We start from the raw sequence: 16,682 nt of genomic DNA on the forward strand, positions 1-16,682 counted from the left end.
AATAATTTTTAAAAAAACTGGTAAAAAAAATGCCATTTTTCATAAAAGTTGAACAAAGGAACAAAAAGTTTTGTTGCATATTAAAACAAAATGCTTTTATTTTTTTGGCGAGTGCTTTTTATGCACTTTCCAAAAAAATAAAAGCATTTTATGCAAAGTTTTTGTCTATATGTGGGTGAGTTTTTAAAAACTTAAGCACGAAACCACTGGCTTAACAAAGAAGAATGAATATTTATTATAATTATGATATATTATATACATATATATTTTATTCAAACTATGTATTGTATACTATATTTCTTAGTAAATAATGTCTGAAAAAGGTATTTTGAGAAGAAATACAAAAGGTACAAAAGCTCAAGTAAGTTTTTTCTATAAATACTTTTTTTTTTTTTTTTTTTTGTTCGTTTGCAATTTGCTGTGTCAATCTTTATACTATCAAAATATTAAAAAAATTATAACCATTTACAATTAACATAAAGGGTCGTAATAAATTAATATGATATTATTTAATTTTATCTTTATTTTAAAAATAAATGTTTATGTTGGAGATGAGCTCTCGCTTAATTATGCTAGTGCTTCTTTTTATAAGCTAATGCCTTTTTATGTTGGAGATAAGCTAGTGCTTACATATATTGTTTATATTTAAATTAAGATTGCCAATAAAAGTTTTTTCTGGAAAAAATTACAAATTTTTATCAACAAATGTAAATTTAACTGGTGCATCAAACCAATGATTATAAGAAATTTTCCCTGCTCTTTATTATTATTCTAAAAAATGACTTAATTGTTAATGAATTTTTTTCCTTAAGTTGTAATCCTACTCTAACCTTATATATTTAATTGGGGAATAAATATAAAGTAAACAATTTCAGACAGGCATCAAATGTGGTAAATACATTTATAAAAAAAACCATACTATTCTTTTATTTAATTTCTCCTGTCATTACAAAATTTATTGCAACATAATAAATGAGGAGCTTTGAAAAGAAAAAGTCAGATAAGAGTTAAAATTAAAAAATCATTAAAAACTGTTTAATCATAGAAAAATGTCAAATATAATATAATAAACATAATATAATAAATATAATATAATAAATGTCAAATAGAAAATGAATATACATAAGAAAAAAAATTAACTAAGTTTCTCCTACCTCTAGTATATATAGTAAATTAGTTTCTTGATATATTATAATATACTATAAATCAAATGCTGTTTTCTTGTTTCACCAAGAAAAATGAGTCTAACGACAGTTGTCGTTAGACTATAACAGGTGTTTTTCATTAAAGTAAAATCATTTACAGAAGTTGCATTAATAACATAGTGATCTAGGATATTCCAAGTTTTTACAATAAGTTCGGTGAAGAAATAATGCCTAGAAAGTGAGTTTCTTACATATTGTCTTCCTAATATCTGATCATGCCCTCTTGTGGTATTAGTTATTCTTTCAGGTTCATTATGCCAGTTCATTTTATCTATATTGTTTTGAAATCTAAACAACTGAATTAGATGACCTCACAACCTTCTATCAACAGTTTTGAAAGTTCCATATTTTGTATATATTAATATAAGGACTGATAAAAATGGTAAATAAATTGCATACCAAAACTTTAAATTGTTGTAAAATTGTTATGATTGTCTTTTTCCACAACTTGTATCAAATTTGGTAACTAAAAATAACAACCACCCTAAAAAGAAGAATATAAAAGTTGTATAAAAAATTATATAAAACTTTTTTTTTGTCTTTTTAATTATTGTTTTTTTTAAGTTTATTTAATTAAAGTTTGATATTTTGATACAATTTTGTTTTTTTTCTTTAAATTTTGTTTTTTTCTCAGTAGATGCAGTAGTGGTGTAGTGGTAGAGCGCTCGCTTCATAAGCGAGAGGTGCCTAGTTCGATCCCCACCATGTCCCTGGTAGTACCGCGCTCAACTTATTTCTCCGCGCAGCAACATTGTTCGTGATGGTTCGTGTTTTGGAGTTATAGAGTTGAGAGTGGGTTATAACCACAATTAAGTAGCCTCCTCGACTTTAGTGGTCTTCTCGGCCATGGGGAGGTGAATTACCAAAAATGTTAAGATTATGAAAGTCATTGATTTGTCTGTATAAAAGTAACCTTTAAACATCGTTATTAGTTTTTTGTTTAAAATAATTTTTTTTACCAATATAATTAAAACTTTCTCTTCCTTATTCAAAAACCCTTGTATGCATACTATTAGGCCTTTAGCTGATGTATCTTTTTACCATTTATACACATTACTCTATAATAAAACATAATTACGCATGTAAAATATAATTATGTTATTGTAAATTGTGCAGTGGACTTTTGCAGTCTCCTAAAGATATCTTTAATAACAACTAATTTAATAACAACTAATTTAATAACAACTAATTTAATAAAAACTAACAAGTTTTTTCTATTGTCAAAAACAAAATATACCACTAAAAAATTACGCAAGATTATCACGCTGTGAAATTAACAATAGCACATAACCCTAACTCTAACCTTAATGAAAGCAGACATGGTACGCTTTTATTTTTAACTATAGAAGCCACATGCTATAGTTACAGAAAAAGAAAAATTTAAAGTTTACATATTCTATTTATGTAGTTTATGTGAGAAGTAAAAGAGTACAGTAAAACATTACTAATCTATCCGTTGTGTTGTTAGTTTTTGTAAGGATCAAGAAAGTGCAAGACAGTAAAGGTTTGAGACAAAGACCAAGAACAACACTCTAGGCTTTCAAGACTAAGACAAAGACTCCAAACTTCAAGACCAAGACTAAAACATTTAAATACAAGTCTCAAGACGTCTTGAAATCAAGACTTAAGTCTTAATAAGTAGAATTTAATCAAAACTAAATTGAAAAAATTATGTTTAACGCAAAGGTTTAGTTATATTTGACACCAAGGTATTCAATTAATTTTTGAAGGTTTGAGTTTTGTAATATTTATTGAAATTTCTGATTTTTTATAGTTTTATTGTGGTTTTATATGCACTTATGTTCAATTCATAATAAAAGTCCAAGTTAAGCAAAGTTTTATGCCAAATCAATCTAAAAAAACAATATGAGTTAGTGAATTGTCCAACCTAACCATGTACAATTTTTCCCTAACATTTTTGAAAAAACAGTTTTACAAAAGTAGGTTAACCTGGTACTCAAAAGAAGCTAAATTTTATAAAAAGTTCAAAAATAATATTTGTTTTATGTTAAAATTATTATTTTGAATTTTATTGCATAGCAACTATGGTTTTTAAACTAAAAATAAAAAAAGTGCATTTTTCACAAGTTTTTTGAAAAAGAAAAAAAATTTTTGATGTTTTTTTATAAAACAATTATTAATTTCCAAATTTTTATAAGATTTAACTTCTTTTAACCTACTTTTAAAGAATTTTTTTACCCAGAATATTAGGGGCCCTATAAATGTTCAAGGGACTTAGGGTACCTCTAAAAATATTATTATTTTTTTCGAAATTTTTTGTTAATCCAGTGATATTTTATTGTACCGCATATATTTAGGGCTATTACAAAAAAATTTTAAAAAAATTCTTCAATACACCCTAATGTATATATTCTTATAACATTAACATTACATGCATATGTTTGTAACAAGTATAAAATTAAATTTTGTATTTAATAAACAATTTTTTTAATGAATAAACAGATAGCTCATGCAAAAACCAAAAGCTCTCCGAAAAAGTTGTTTAGAGGAGTAGATTGCTTGGCTTGCAATATTTGTTTTAGGCGAGCTTTTCTCCACTATTGCACCAAGGCCTTTTCAGTGCAGAGAGAATTTTAGGAAAAAAATCTTTCTGCACTGAATATCTGTGTTTGAAAAGAAAAGAAATATATATATATATATATATATATATATATATTATATATATATATATATATATATATATATATATATATATATATATATATATATATATATATATATATATATATATAAAAGAGAGAGATAGTTTCAAATTAACTTGTATGCCTAATTAATATAGATATAGTTGTACATAAACTTGTATGCATAATTCTCTTTAATCTTTTTTCTATTTTGATTAGTTTTTGAAAAATTTAATAAATAGGATATGTACTCTTGGCCAGAGGAAGCTTTTGAAGAGATGGATAGTACATTAGCAGTTCAACAGGTATTGTTTTAAAATTAAACACACTAAAATAATATATATAGTTGTTAAAAACAAAGTTACATGTAATTAATAATAAAAAAAGTATGTAACATCAAATGTCTCAGGTTTTTCTAAACCCTTTAGGCTTGGCTTCAGCTTTACATTTTACCTCTAATCTAATTATTTGGAAACACTGGTTTGTTAAAGGTTTAACAGAGTTATAAAAAGTTAAGGACTTTCTTCAAACAAATAAAAATTTAAATTTTATACAAATTTTAGTAGTAGTTATCAATCAAGTTCTTGACTAATCAAAAGTTTTATTTAAATTTTTTTATATATTTTTTGTTTTAAAGATCTCTTGTCATACACTGCTCTTTTTTTGAGGTATTTTTTTAGGTGGTTTCTAATATATTGGAACTTTTTGGAAATAGTGGAAACCACTCTTTCCAATAGTTTGATATTAGAAAGAAATTGTTAAAAACAAATTAAAAACTACTTCTTTTGTAATTTAGTTATAAATTATGATTCAATTTAAGGTAAAACATTTTCATCATAAATTGAATCATTCCTGCTTGAGGACATCTTAAATTTAATTTAAGGTATTGTCCTCAAGCAGGGTGTTACTGAGGGTGTTTTTTGAAAGTATTTTTGTTTCAATTGCCATGAGTTTTTGCAAAATGTTTTTATTTTTAATGAATATTAGCTTACACAAATTTTTCCGTGTTAACAGCAACCTATTTAGAATGCAAAAAATTGGTTTGTTTCCACCAAAGACATAAAATCTGAGATGGTATCTGATTATGTAAAACTTCTAAGTTAAATCATTTTGACAAATACTTCATGGATGTATAATTTCTTATCTTTTTTGTAGGATATTTAAAATTTCATTCTGAAGCTGCAGTCAGCAACTAAATTTAAAAATTTAATATTAAGTTGCTGAAGATAATAATTCTAAGGTATGGCCTTATAATGAAGGCAACAACGTTAAAACTTTAGATTTTTTTGTCAACCCACTCTTCCACAGTTAGTTCATTGGATGTGGGTCTATCAAAACCCCACTAAAATAGTCATGCCTGATAGCAATTTTCTTTTTAAGAAAGTTTTCAGGTTTTTATTAGTGGGCACGAGAATAATAATGAATAATATTTACATTGTTCATTGTTAATCTCCACTTTTGTCTAAGTTTTGATATTTTTAACGAATTTGGAATTCAAGTTTTTGATTTTAAGTTTAGGCAAAAAAATTTGTATTTCAGTATATACAACAAGTTATACGAAGAGATTGTTCTCGAATTGAAGAAATACTAGAACCTCCTGAAGGTCAGGATGAAGGTGTATGGAAGTATGAACATTTAAGGTAGGATTAATTATTGTTTCATATTTAAAGCTAAATGGACAAAATAAGAGTTTTTTTTTCAAGAAGAATAAATTTTTTTTAAAGTTAAAATGCACCATAATACATTTTTTTATAAACCAATCAGCATTTAAGTTTAGTTATAATACATATTCATCAACCCTCGGAATTAGGGTCGGCAATCGGCAATGCTGACCTAACTGCCGACCTAAAAGTGTTTGCGGTTGGCAAAAAATTGCTGACCTCACTTCGATGTTTTACAGTAAGACTTTTGTATTAAATTTTTTTTGCAGACCTAATGCCGACCTTTAAAAGATTGAGGTCAGCAAATTATTGCCGACCTCAATTTTTCTAATTCCAAAGGTTGTATTTATTGATATATAAATTCATTTATTGTATTAACTATGTACAAATAAATTTGTACATAGTTAATATAATAAGTGAAAATATTCTTTATAGTTTTTTTTTAATTTGTTTATAATTTTTATAATTGGTTTATTATTTATTTTATATTTTATCTTTTTTTTTTACTTTTATTAAATTCACCTCCCTCCAGAAAAGACACTACAGCCTACTCTTTTTCTTATATTATTTGCAACTCTTTCTCAAACTTAAATTCTACAGCACAAGCCTTGTTAAACAAAGCTGTTGCATTGTGAAACAGTTTGAACACTGTACATCCAGATTAGGGTAGATTTGAACTTTGAAACTCTTGATTAAATTATAGAATTAGTAATAAATAAAATTTAAATACATGTATATTATTATTATTATCTAAGATTTTAATTTTACAAGTGATTACAAGAATGATTAGGCGTAATAAATAAGCTTATCAACTTTTTGTTTGTTTGTATCTACTTGTACTGGTCTAATCTTTTATATGTACAATTTGATGTTCATAGTATGCATCTAGATGTTTTTTAAATGACTATTCCACATATTTGCGACTCGCTTAATAAAAAAAAATTTCCATACATCTGTCTTACAAAATATCTTTTTTAATTTATAAGCGAAACCACGGTTGTTGATGAAGCAATACGGAATGGTATTTAATGAGGACACAAAGGATTGTAATTACATTTTTTTTTTTTAATAATTCACCTCCCAAAGCCGAGAAGGCCTCTACAGATGAGGAGGCTACTTGTGGTTATCACCCTCTCTCAACTCTTCAACTCCGAAACACGAACCTTGACGAACAAGGCCGCTGCGCGGAGAAATAAGTTGAGCGCGGTACTACCAGGGACGTGGTGGGAATCGAACTCGGAACCTCTCGCTTATGAAGCGAGCGCTCTACCACTACACCTCTACCGCATTATACTACATTTATAAAGATTGTGAGTCTGTTTGTAAGTTTCTACCATATTATCACATAAGAAACAATAGCTCATGCTAACTAATTTAATTTGATTTTAACTAATTAAATTTAGTCTCAGTAGTTTTTGGTTGTAAGTGAGTCCAGTCAGGTTATGGACAGCTTTATTAGACTTGCGTAGAATATTTTCAAGTAGTTGTTTATCTTTTTTAAGCCTAGGGTAGTAGACAAAGCTGCAATAATCAAGGAGATGTTGAAAAGGAAATAAAGTATGAAATGTCAAAGTATTGAGATTTACAAATCATCTTTTGATCATTCCAACAATTTTATTTGCAGTATCAATATTTACTTAGTATTTACATGAGAACAAAAAGTCAAATTACATTCAATGAAGACACTAAGGTTTCTTTTGACAAGAGAGTTTTCTAAATTAATTGAGGTATTGAGATTTGTATCGACGGGTGTATAAATGAATTTTGCGTTTGTTGGTCCTAAGTGCTCTATAGCTTTGCCCAGTGTGTTATTTCCATATTGTTTAGCAGGTTATTGCATGATGAGCTATCAGAAAGTAGTTTGTATAACTTAGTATTATCTGCAAATACCAACGCAGCAGCTGAAACCAAATCAGGAAAATCATTAATATACATCTAGAACAAAGTTGAGCTAAGAACTGAACCCTGGGGAACCCCCTCTAGTTACTTTTATCCATTCTGACTATGCACTACTAACATTGATACTATGTGATCCATCTCTTAGGTAAGGCTATTCAATTGTAGACTTTGTCATCTATTCCATAAGCTTTTAATTTTAGAAATAGGAGATAGTGTGAAACTGTGTTTTCGATATATCAAGATATATATTATCTATATTAATTTTATTTTCCAAGACTAATGTCCAAGCGTCAATAACTGACATTAAGTTTGTTAGACACAAATAACCTTTAATAAATCCATGTTGAGAATTACTTAACAAAAAATGGTTGTCAAAATGTGAAACAATATAAGATTTTATAATTTTTTCAAATATTTTGACAACATTACAGGTGAGGCTAATTGGTCTATAGCTTTCAGCCAGTGACTCATCTCCTTTTTTAAAAATAGGGATAATGTGAGCATCTTTCCAGATTTATGCTAAGGCTCTATTATTATATGACATTATATGAAGATTATAAAGAGAGAGGAACTGAGATTGTATGAACATCTTTAAGAACTCTGGGATGAATGTAATTTGGTCCTGCAGATTTATAAGTTTTAAGATTACTCGAATGATTAGAAATAATAGTGGGAGATAAATCAATGTTAGGAGAGATTTTAGGTACATTTTTGTTTAAAGAAAATATTTGAGTGGATTTTGTATTTCATAAACAAAAGCTGAGGCATAGAAATTGTTGTATATATTTTTATACATGCTTTGTGTGTTGATGCAAATAAGAACTTTTAAGAGTATATTTTTACAAAAAAAATTTGTATTTTATTTTCAACACTTCGTGGCTTTTAAATTATTTTGAAAATCTTTAATAATAAAATAATTTAATAATTTTTAATCAAATATATTTATAAACTTTTATTTTTTAAATCGTTTTAAATTAAAACAAGTTTTAAAAATGACCAAAAAAGAACATGTTAGAGAAAATTATTCACAAATGTTTAGAAAATTCTAATAGAAGTTAAAATTCAGTGGCCTATAACTCAACTCAATTTTGAAAAAAATTCAACTCAACTCAATTTTGGAAAAGTTATTGATTGTTAATTTATTTTTTTTTTTTAAATTTCATAGTTTAAAAAAAAGAATGTTAAAAACACAGGCCAGATAATCGGTTTAAAATTAATTTATCTCAAATCGGTTGAAAGTGAATATCTATAAAATAGGTCGAAAAATAAATCGGTGAAAATGAAAATGTCATAAATTAATTGAAAATAAAAAAGTCAGTTGAAAACAATTTAGGCCTCAGTAGTTATCTGAAAATTAGCTCCACTATTTAATAGATGCTCTTTTTGTAGAACAACTTATTAGGTCAAGATTTATGTAGGTCTAATTATCTGACACATAAAATTCGGTAGTTTTAAATGCACTGTTGGTTGTATGTCACTGTACGCCATTGGTTGTTATTTAACATTTTGATCAAACATTAATCTGGTGGTGAATAAATAAGGGTTTTAAAAATAAAAGACTGGTAAGAAAACTTGTTTACAGTTTTAAGATTAACTTCTCTATCTAACAAAAGGTATTTAGGTATCTAACAAAAAGTGCAGAAAGTTGTAAGACAGTTTTATTTCTATTTCTGTTTTGTTAAGGATAGGGCATGTGAAAAATCCAGGGCATGCAACTCAGATTTTGCTGATTTTTACACTACTCAAAGATTTTAATAAGTTATGAACATTTCCAAAATTTTATCATCTAATTTCAAACGGTTTCAAAGATATGACTCTTCAAACTTTGCCTTGAACCAACAAAAATCTGCTATTTTTAAAAATGGTTTGGTCATTGTTTCTGTTCTGTGTGCAATGGAAAGCTGAAAATGTGTACACTTACTTATTTTGAGGCGAAGAATCCAACAAACCAACTTAAAATATTTCAAATTAAACACCTGTTGTTTTGACTTTTATCAGAATTTTACTGAGACGAGTTTAGTTACAAAAATGCCGATGTAGCTCGATTTTTTTTTTTTCCAGATGTTATTCTGAATAGTTTAGTTAGAATTATTACAAAGAATTGGAGAGTGGTCTTTTCTTGAACAGAAAAAAAAACATGTTCAAATTTACTTAAATTTGTTACTTAAAAAACAGGAATTATGAAAAATGAAAGGAAAAAAAAGGTAGTTAGTGCTTAATACACAGCTAATGTTTAATAGTTTTCAAAAAATTTTCCCACCCACCCATACTGAAAAAAGGTTCTTTAACGATTTTGTAATTTTTTTTTTTTAACAAGAGTATTACATTGAAACAACACGTTGACTGCATTGCAAAAAAGTCAAAAGTTAAAAGTATCAGAATCTTATGAGTCTTGTAAATAAGATCATAGATAAGATCATAGAAAAGTTTCTATAATAGGGTTTTATGATATATATATATATATATATATATATATATATATATATAAAATATATTTTTTTATAATGATACATTAGCAAAAAAGATATTTCACTTGTTTTTGTTTTCAGCAAGATCATTAATGTAGATAAGAAATAATATAAGATCATGGATAGAACCTTGCGGTATTCTAGAGTAGTGATGTGCCAGACACCTGGTTTGGACCCGGGGACCCATTAATTTGGCTGTTTTGCTGGGTACCCAGAATCAGACATTTTGTTGCAGTACTCAGCACTGGGTATCTTAAAAGAAATTTTTAATAATCATTAACCTCAGTTTAAGTGGTACTAAATTGTTTCCAAATATTATTAACAGAATTGCTTTTAGTTTAAACTTCAACTAATAAACTTCTTGATATAAGTCTAAGAGTATTATGGAGTCAATAACCACAAAACCCTATTTACTCAATATAAATATGTCTTACTTAGAATATTTTTTGAAATATATATTTGCAAAATAATCAGAATATATTGCAAAAAGTGATTTTTATGGATATTTGAATAGCTTCTTTTTATTTTGTGAAAGAATTTTTTACAAGAGAATTTTTCGAAGTTTATAGAGTTAATTTTAAAGCTCTTGATGTTTTTATCATTACGGACATCAGATGGCAATTTTTTCCAAATATTAACAACCCTGATGGAGAAAGAATATTTATAGACATCAAGTTTACACTTTAGTTCTGTAATTTGAATTCGTGATCTCAATTGTAAATGTAGTTGTTTATTAAAAAGAAACTTGATATATTTAGGCAAACTTAATTAGTGGGAAGTAATCAGCGTTATTTTGTGAAAACACTTCAGTGTTAGAAATTTTACAAACTTTTAAAATGGACATGGTGCTGGGTAACCGGACTCAGACCTGGTATTTTCTTCTGGGTACCCAGAATCGGGGACTTGGCATAAACTGGTTCCGGTACATCTCTATTCTAGAGGTTGTTGGGAAATATAGAAGGGTATTGTCCACTAAAGATGACCCGAATGTTGCAAAAAAAGAAAGGGGCAATTAGAAAGCATCACTGTTACTTCTACTAGAGTTTCTCTAGTACTAGTAGTTGGTTTAAAAGTGAAGTGTTGCTAGTACTTTTTTTAAAAGTGAAGCATTAGGACTATTTAAGTATAAACATACAATAAATAGGCCCCTTTTTTATTTTTTTAATGTATGTAATGGCATATTTGCTAATATATGGTATAAATTTTTAGATAGTAAAACAATTTTCTTATAAATTTACTTTTACATACCTAGTTATTAGTTATTATATATTATATGTTATTGACATTTCAATTACTTAGCCAGTATTTACAGTATCAGCTTTTTTAATTGCTAATTTTTTATGTGAGTTATTATTATTGTTTTTCATATCATTATTTTATAATTTATATTCTCAGGCAGTTTTGCTTGGAATTCGATGGTCTAGCAGTCAAATTACAGGTATATAACAACTATTTTGCATTAATTTGTATTTAATTGAGCAAACGTTCTTTAAACTTTCCCTCAGCCATTCTAACAGGGTTTGGAAAATACTACTTTCAAAACCTTGTTAGAATGGCTGAGGAAAAAAGTGTTTTTTCAAAAAAAATATGTAGTTATATTTTTCTTTCATCTTTACAATTTATAGAATTTTTGAATATGGAGCCTTAGAGTTATTACACTGTTTTAAAAAAATAATTTCAACACTTGTTTAATTATTATAACAGTAATTAGATTATTAAAATGCATTTTTGAAAAGTTTCTTTCTAATAGGGTAACTAATCAAACCTTGCCCACATCCACACTAAAATTGCTGCTGATAGGCTGTTAATAGACATACCACTGCAAATGCATTGTTAGGTTGCTGAGTTTTTTAGCTACAAAACTATGCAAACTGTTTTAACTTTTATAAGAGTGTTTCACATTAACATTAAAAACTGTACAGATTGTCAAAAGCGATGAATCTCGCCCATTAGGCAACATTATATGCAGGTTTTCAAGATTAAATCTCGTCTGTTAATTTGTAGGTCTATAACACCCCACTTTGTGCGTTAGGAGCATTGGATCTTCCCTTGCCCAATGCTGAGATCAAACCCAATTCATTGTGTTAATTTTAATTACTTTTTGGCTACTTTATTCAAGAACTCCGAAATATGACATATTATGAGGTAGCTAATATAATTTTGAACAAATAATACAATATTGGATTCAGCGAAGGTTAGCCTTATAGTATCTAATAAATCATAATCTATATAAATGTCATTTAAAAAACAATATTTAGTAATATATTTAAAGATATACTATATTAGGATAATGCATACATCAATTGTAGGAATAAATTGCAACTGATATGAAATGTTTTTTCAAAGGTTGAGAATGTATTAGTCAGAATAATTTTAACAAGTAATACAAACAAAAAAGTTTGGTGGAACCTACTCTAATCACTGGGATGCATTGTGGTACCATTTATAACGTTCCTGGCATTCAATCTAGTTTCACCTTTATCTTTACAAAAAATTTCTCTGCATGACCCACAAAGAGTTCTATGTTTATTAGAGTTTTTTTTTGTTGTTGTCAATTTTCCCTTTTTTTCTTTTGATAACTTCTTCAATTTTTTATTTTTATTTTATTTCATTCTAAGCTAGTTTTTCTATTTCTGGAACAATAATGCTTATTGAAGTAGTTTTTTCTAAGTGTGAAGCATCAACATTATCTAACTTTGTCAATGAAATGATGGTACCAACCAATGGTTGGGATTCAGAAGATACTGAAATGGACTTCTTTTTTGTTGTTGTTTTTATCTTTTTAGCACAATTTAGTTTTCTTTTCTCAGCCTTTTTTTTCTTTTTTCTTGAGTCGCTTATTAGCATTGATAAGTCACAGTTGTTTTCTTTCATGTTTCTTTCTTTCCTGTTGGATTTTGTGTTGGTGATATTTTAGTTTTGCTGAATATGCTTCTTGAGAAGTTAAAAAAAAAAATTTATGTTGACCTGCTCTGCTTGCTACCTTATTTGTGCAGTGGCCTCAGGATATGTGAAGGCATCATTATCTGCATTACTTGCACAGCATTTTAATAAAAACATACATACAATAATGTACAAATATTCAAGTTCAAAATATTGTTTCTTAGTTTTTTGAAAGTTGCATTGTTGTTAAGAAATTAGTGACTTCATGAAATTTTTTTCATGAAAAATTTGCAAACGAAAAATTTAAAATTGCAATAGAAGTTAATTTTAATGTTATGAGTTTATCTATGATCTTATTTTCTTTTTCAGTAAAATTTTTATAATTATTCAAATCGTCATCTTTTTTTGCAACTGGATCTTTGGCCATAGGTGCAAACTGATTATCTGTAACAACCAGGGTTGGCAAAAACCCAGGTTTTTTTAAAAAAATCCGGCCCAGTGGGTTTTATTTGGGTAATTTTGGGTTTTACTGGGTAATTTTGGGTTTTACTGGGTAATTTTGGGTTTTATTTTTATTTCGTATCTGTAAAAAAAAAAATTATTTTTTTTAATGACTTTGAAAATTAGTTTAGTTTTCTATTTTAACTTTATTTAAAATATATTTTATCTAATGTTATTTAATAATTTATAACCAAAAATTTTTCAATTTATTTTGAAAAAGATTTTTAAATATAATTTAAAACTGCTATAGAAAAAAAAATTTCATGTTAAATCTATATGTATTAATTTATTGTAGATTTAAAAGTATTATTTTATATAATTAAAAATGACAATGAGAAATGGGAAAAAGCTGGAGAACAGGAGGAAGTAACTGAAGTTTTAATTAGACTTCAAATTTGAACTTGAAATTCAAATGAACAAACTTGTTTCTCCACGCAGCAACCTTGTTTATAAAGGCTCGTGTTAAGGAGTTAAAGAGTTGGGAGAGGGTTGTAACCACAATAAGGTAGTCTCCTCTACTGTAGTGGCCTTATCAGGCCACTACTACTCATTTAAGTTCACCTTGGGAGGTGAATAACATAAAAGATAAATCTTAATCTATAAAAATATTTGAATAAAAATTGTGATAATGTATTTCCAAATAATGGTTCAAAAATTAGTAAACCTGCTCTGAGAGCTGTTATTGTTGGTTATAAAAGTGAATAAAAATAGTTAATAATTTCGTTAATTATAATAGTTAATAATTTAGTTAATAATATATTATAATGGGCACTGCTCTAAAGCGCTAGCGTCTCTTGTGCCATCTACTAACATTCATTCTCATGTTACTTGTCCTTTAATTAAGTCTCATCCTTTTTCTGTTACTGTTCCTAAGTGCTCCAAAAACTCCTCAAACGTCAGTTCTTTGGAATTTGCTTTCTTCATCTTGCTTTCCTGGTTCATATATTTTGCAATCCTTTAAGTCGTCTGTCAATCGTTATCTTGCTCTACAATCCTAATCTTTTCTCTTCCAGTAACTTTCGACTCTAATTAGTGGTTGCTTGCAGCCTTGTTGGTAACGAAGATGTTTAAAAAAAATGTCTTTTTGTTTATGTAGTGGTGTGCTCACTAACTTATAAGCAAAAGATGATGTGCGAGATTCAGTAATGGCCAAATTAACATCAAGTTACCCTATTTAAGATAAATAATTGAATAAATTGTTGCGCTTATTAGTTTTATGGCAATTTTTTTTTCCTAAATAGGGTAATTAATTTATTCTTCCTTTTATTCTTTCCATAAATTTATTTGACTTGAAAACATTTCTATCTGGACTAAAATGGTGTGTCTTATAGCTGCACATTTTTTCAATTTCTTTTTTCTCGGATAAAAGGAAAAAACTAAAAGTTAAAAAAAAGTAGAAAAAAAATCCTATTTTATCAGGTGGACACAGAAAAATTCGGTCAACTTTAAATCTTAATTTTTTTAAATCCATAAAGGCTTTTTATTTCATATTACTTCTTAACTTTAATTGTGTTGGAAAACTTTTGTTTGCAAATCAAATATTTATGAAATGTTGCGAAAACGAATTGAAGTGCATAAAGAAGTTTTGAAAATTTTGAGCAAAAACCCACCGACTTATGGTTTTAAAAATAAATTTAAGACTACTTAAAACTTCAGAAAAAAAGTGCGAAAGTGAAAGAAATTTTCCATAAATTTTTGCTTTGAACATAAAAGGGGGTTAGACCACCAAGCATATGAAACTTATATGGGGGAGGGAGGGGGGGTTAACACCCCCAACCATACGTACGCATGGGGGGGAGTCCGAATCTGGAGATTTTTGCGTGCATAATACATGAATGGCCTCTTTTATTATATATTTAAATGTTTTTTTAGTACATATCTTCAACAATTTTTATGTGTTTAATGTGTTTCTATTTTAAAATTCTAGAGTGCTTAACAAAATTCTAAACAAAGATTTCCATTATGTATAGGTCATTTTTAATGAACCTGAACAAAATAAAAAAGATTATATTTGTTTACATAATCAATTGAAATTGATTACATTTGTTTAAAAAAAATTACATTTTTTTTGCGGCTAAACAATCCATTTTTTCTGTAAAGAATAATTTTTACGTCGGACAATTAAATACCGCTATAAAATGAGCTAAGTTTATGCATAAAATTTCATTAGGTAAAATAGAAAAAAAATAATTTTTATTTGTTATTTTTTGGTTGATCTTTATAAAAAATATAATTACTTTTTGCAATAAATTAGTTGCACGCCCTTGTTTTTATTGGTAGTTAATCGTTTTTTAAACTCCTTTTTTTTATCAATATCTTTTAATTTTGCATTTTTTTTTTTAATAATCTTCTTACTTTTCTTTTACGCGTTTTTGTAAATCTCACGCGTTATTGTAATTCTTACGCGTACTTAATCACATGTTTATTTTGCAACATGTTTTTACTTTTAGCAAGAGTGTAAACCTGATACGTGTACACAAATGACAGCAACTGAACAATGGATCTTTTTGTGTGCTGCTCATAAAACGCCAAACGAGGTCGCGTGTAATACTTATTAATGTTTTTAATGAAAAAATATTACTTTCTTTAAGATTTTCTTCTTTTTTTTTTATTAAAATACTAGTTTAGTTTTTTTTTTGTAAATTTTTTTTTTCTTATTCTAGTGTCCTGCTGTAGATTATACGCGTCACACGTTGGATGGAGCTGCATCGTTATTAAATAGCAATAAATACTTTCCGAGCAGGTTTTTAATAATACTAGTTTCTAGTCCTTTAATTTTATGCACAATAGAACGTATAATTATAACGTATTTTCACGAAACTTTTTTAGAGTTAGCATTAAAGACTCTTCTGTTTCAAAACTTGGATCCGTTTGCCGCAGAGTATACAGAGTGTTCTCTCACGCTTATTTTCACCATCCTTTGTTATTTCGACAGTTCGAAGTAAAATTATCTTTATTCCTTGTCCATTTAATGGGATTTATTTGTGTTATAAATTCATTGTGACTTTACATAAGTCATTTGTGTTTTTAGAACGAAACTCATTTATGTAAACGGTTCACTCGTTTTGTTACAAAATATGACCTAATGTCGCGTGACAATCTTATTGTACCAATCTCAGAAGAAGAGGGTGAGGAAGAATTATCTATGCTTCAAAGAGACCATAACAATGATGAAGTTGATGAATCTTACTCGTGAAAATTTATTTTAAAATCAAAGTAAAAATTCGCATTAGTGCTGTTTTTCCTTTTATTTTTGTTTAATCTCCATTTAATTTTTAAACGAAATGTTTTTTGCGATGAAAGTTTTTTTTTTTTTTTTTCCAATATTATTTATGTTATATAATTTAATGATTAGGGTTACAAAATACTTTTTTATTATATTTTGTATTAGAAATTAAAAATATTGAAATTGTAATTTTATGA

At 27.3% G+C, this 16,682-nt stretch overlaps 1 protein-coding gene across 1 annotated transcript; it reads left to right on the forward strand.

Annotated features, from left to right (window-relative positions):
* The first annotated feature begins 230 nt into the window (after positions 1-230).
* LOC100212851 (MOB-like protein phocein) lies at positions 231-16,682 on the forward strand. The gene is made up of 8 exons (XM_065810912.1): positions 231-361; positions 4,090-4,152; positions 5,387-5,487; positions 11,271-11,313; positions 15,710-15,796; positions 15,923-16,002; positions 16,089-16,200; positions 16,291-16,682. Exons 1-8 carry the CDS (start codon positions 311-313, stop codon positions 16,453-16,455), a joined length of 702 nt encoding a protein of 233 aa, XP_065666984.1. The 5' UTR covers positions 231-310; the 3' UTR covers positions 16,456-16,682.

Source organism: Hydra vulgaris, chromosome 11 (assembly GCF_038396675.1).
Source record: "Hydra vulgaris chromosome 11, alternate assembly HydraT2T_AEP".
Classification (NCBI taxonomy): Eukaryota; Metazoa; Cnidaria; class Hydrozoa; order Anthoathecata; family Hydridae; genus Hydra; species Hydra vulgaris.

What these genes read in the sequence shown, in the direction of transcription:
- LOC100212851 (XM_065810912.1), top strand. Translation starts at nt 311, where the DNA reads ATGTCTGAAAAAGGTATTTTGAGAAGAAATACAAAAGGTACAAAAGCT. An exon ending in GTCTAGCAGTCAAATTACAG is followed by an intron (nt 11,314 to 15,709) that starts GTATATAACAAC and finishes TTTTACTTTTAG; the next exon opens with CAAGAGTGTAAACCTGATAC. An exon ending in CTCATAAAACGCCAAACGAG is followed by an intron (nt 15,797 to 15,922) that starts GTCGCGTGTAAT and finishes TTCTTATTCTAG; the next exon opens with TGTCCTGCTGTAGATTATAC.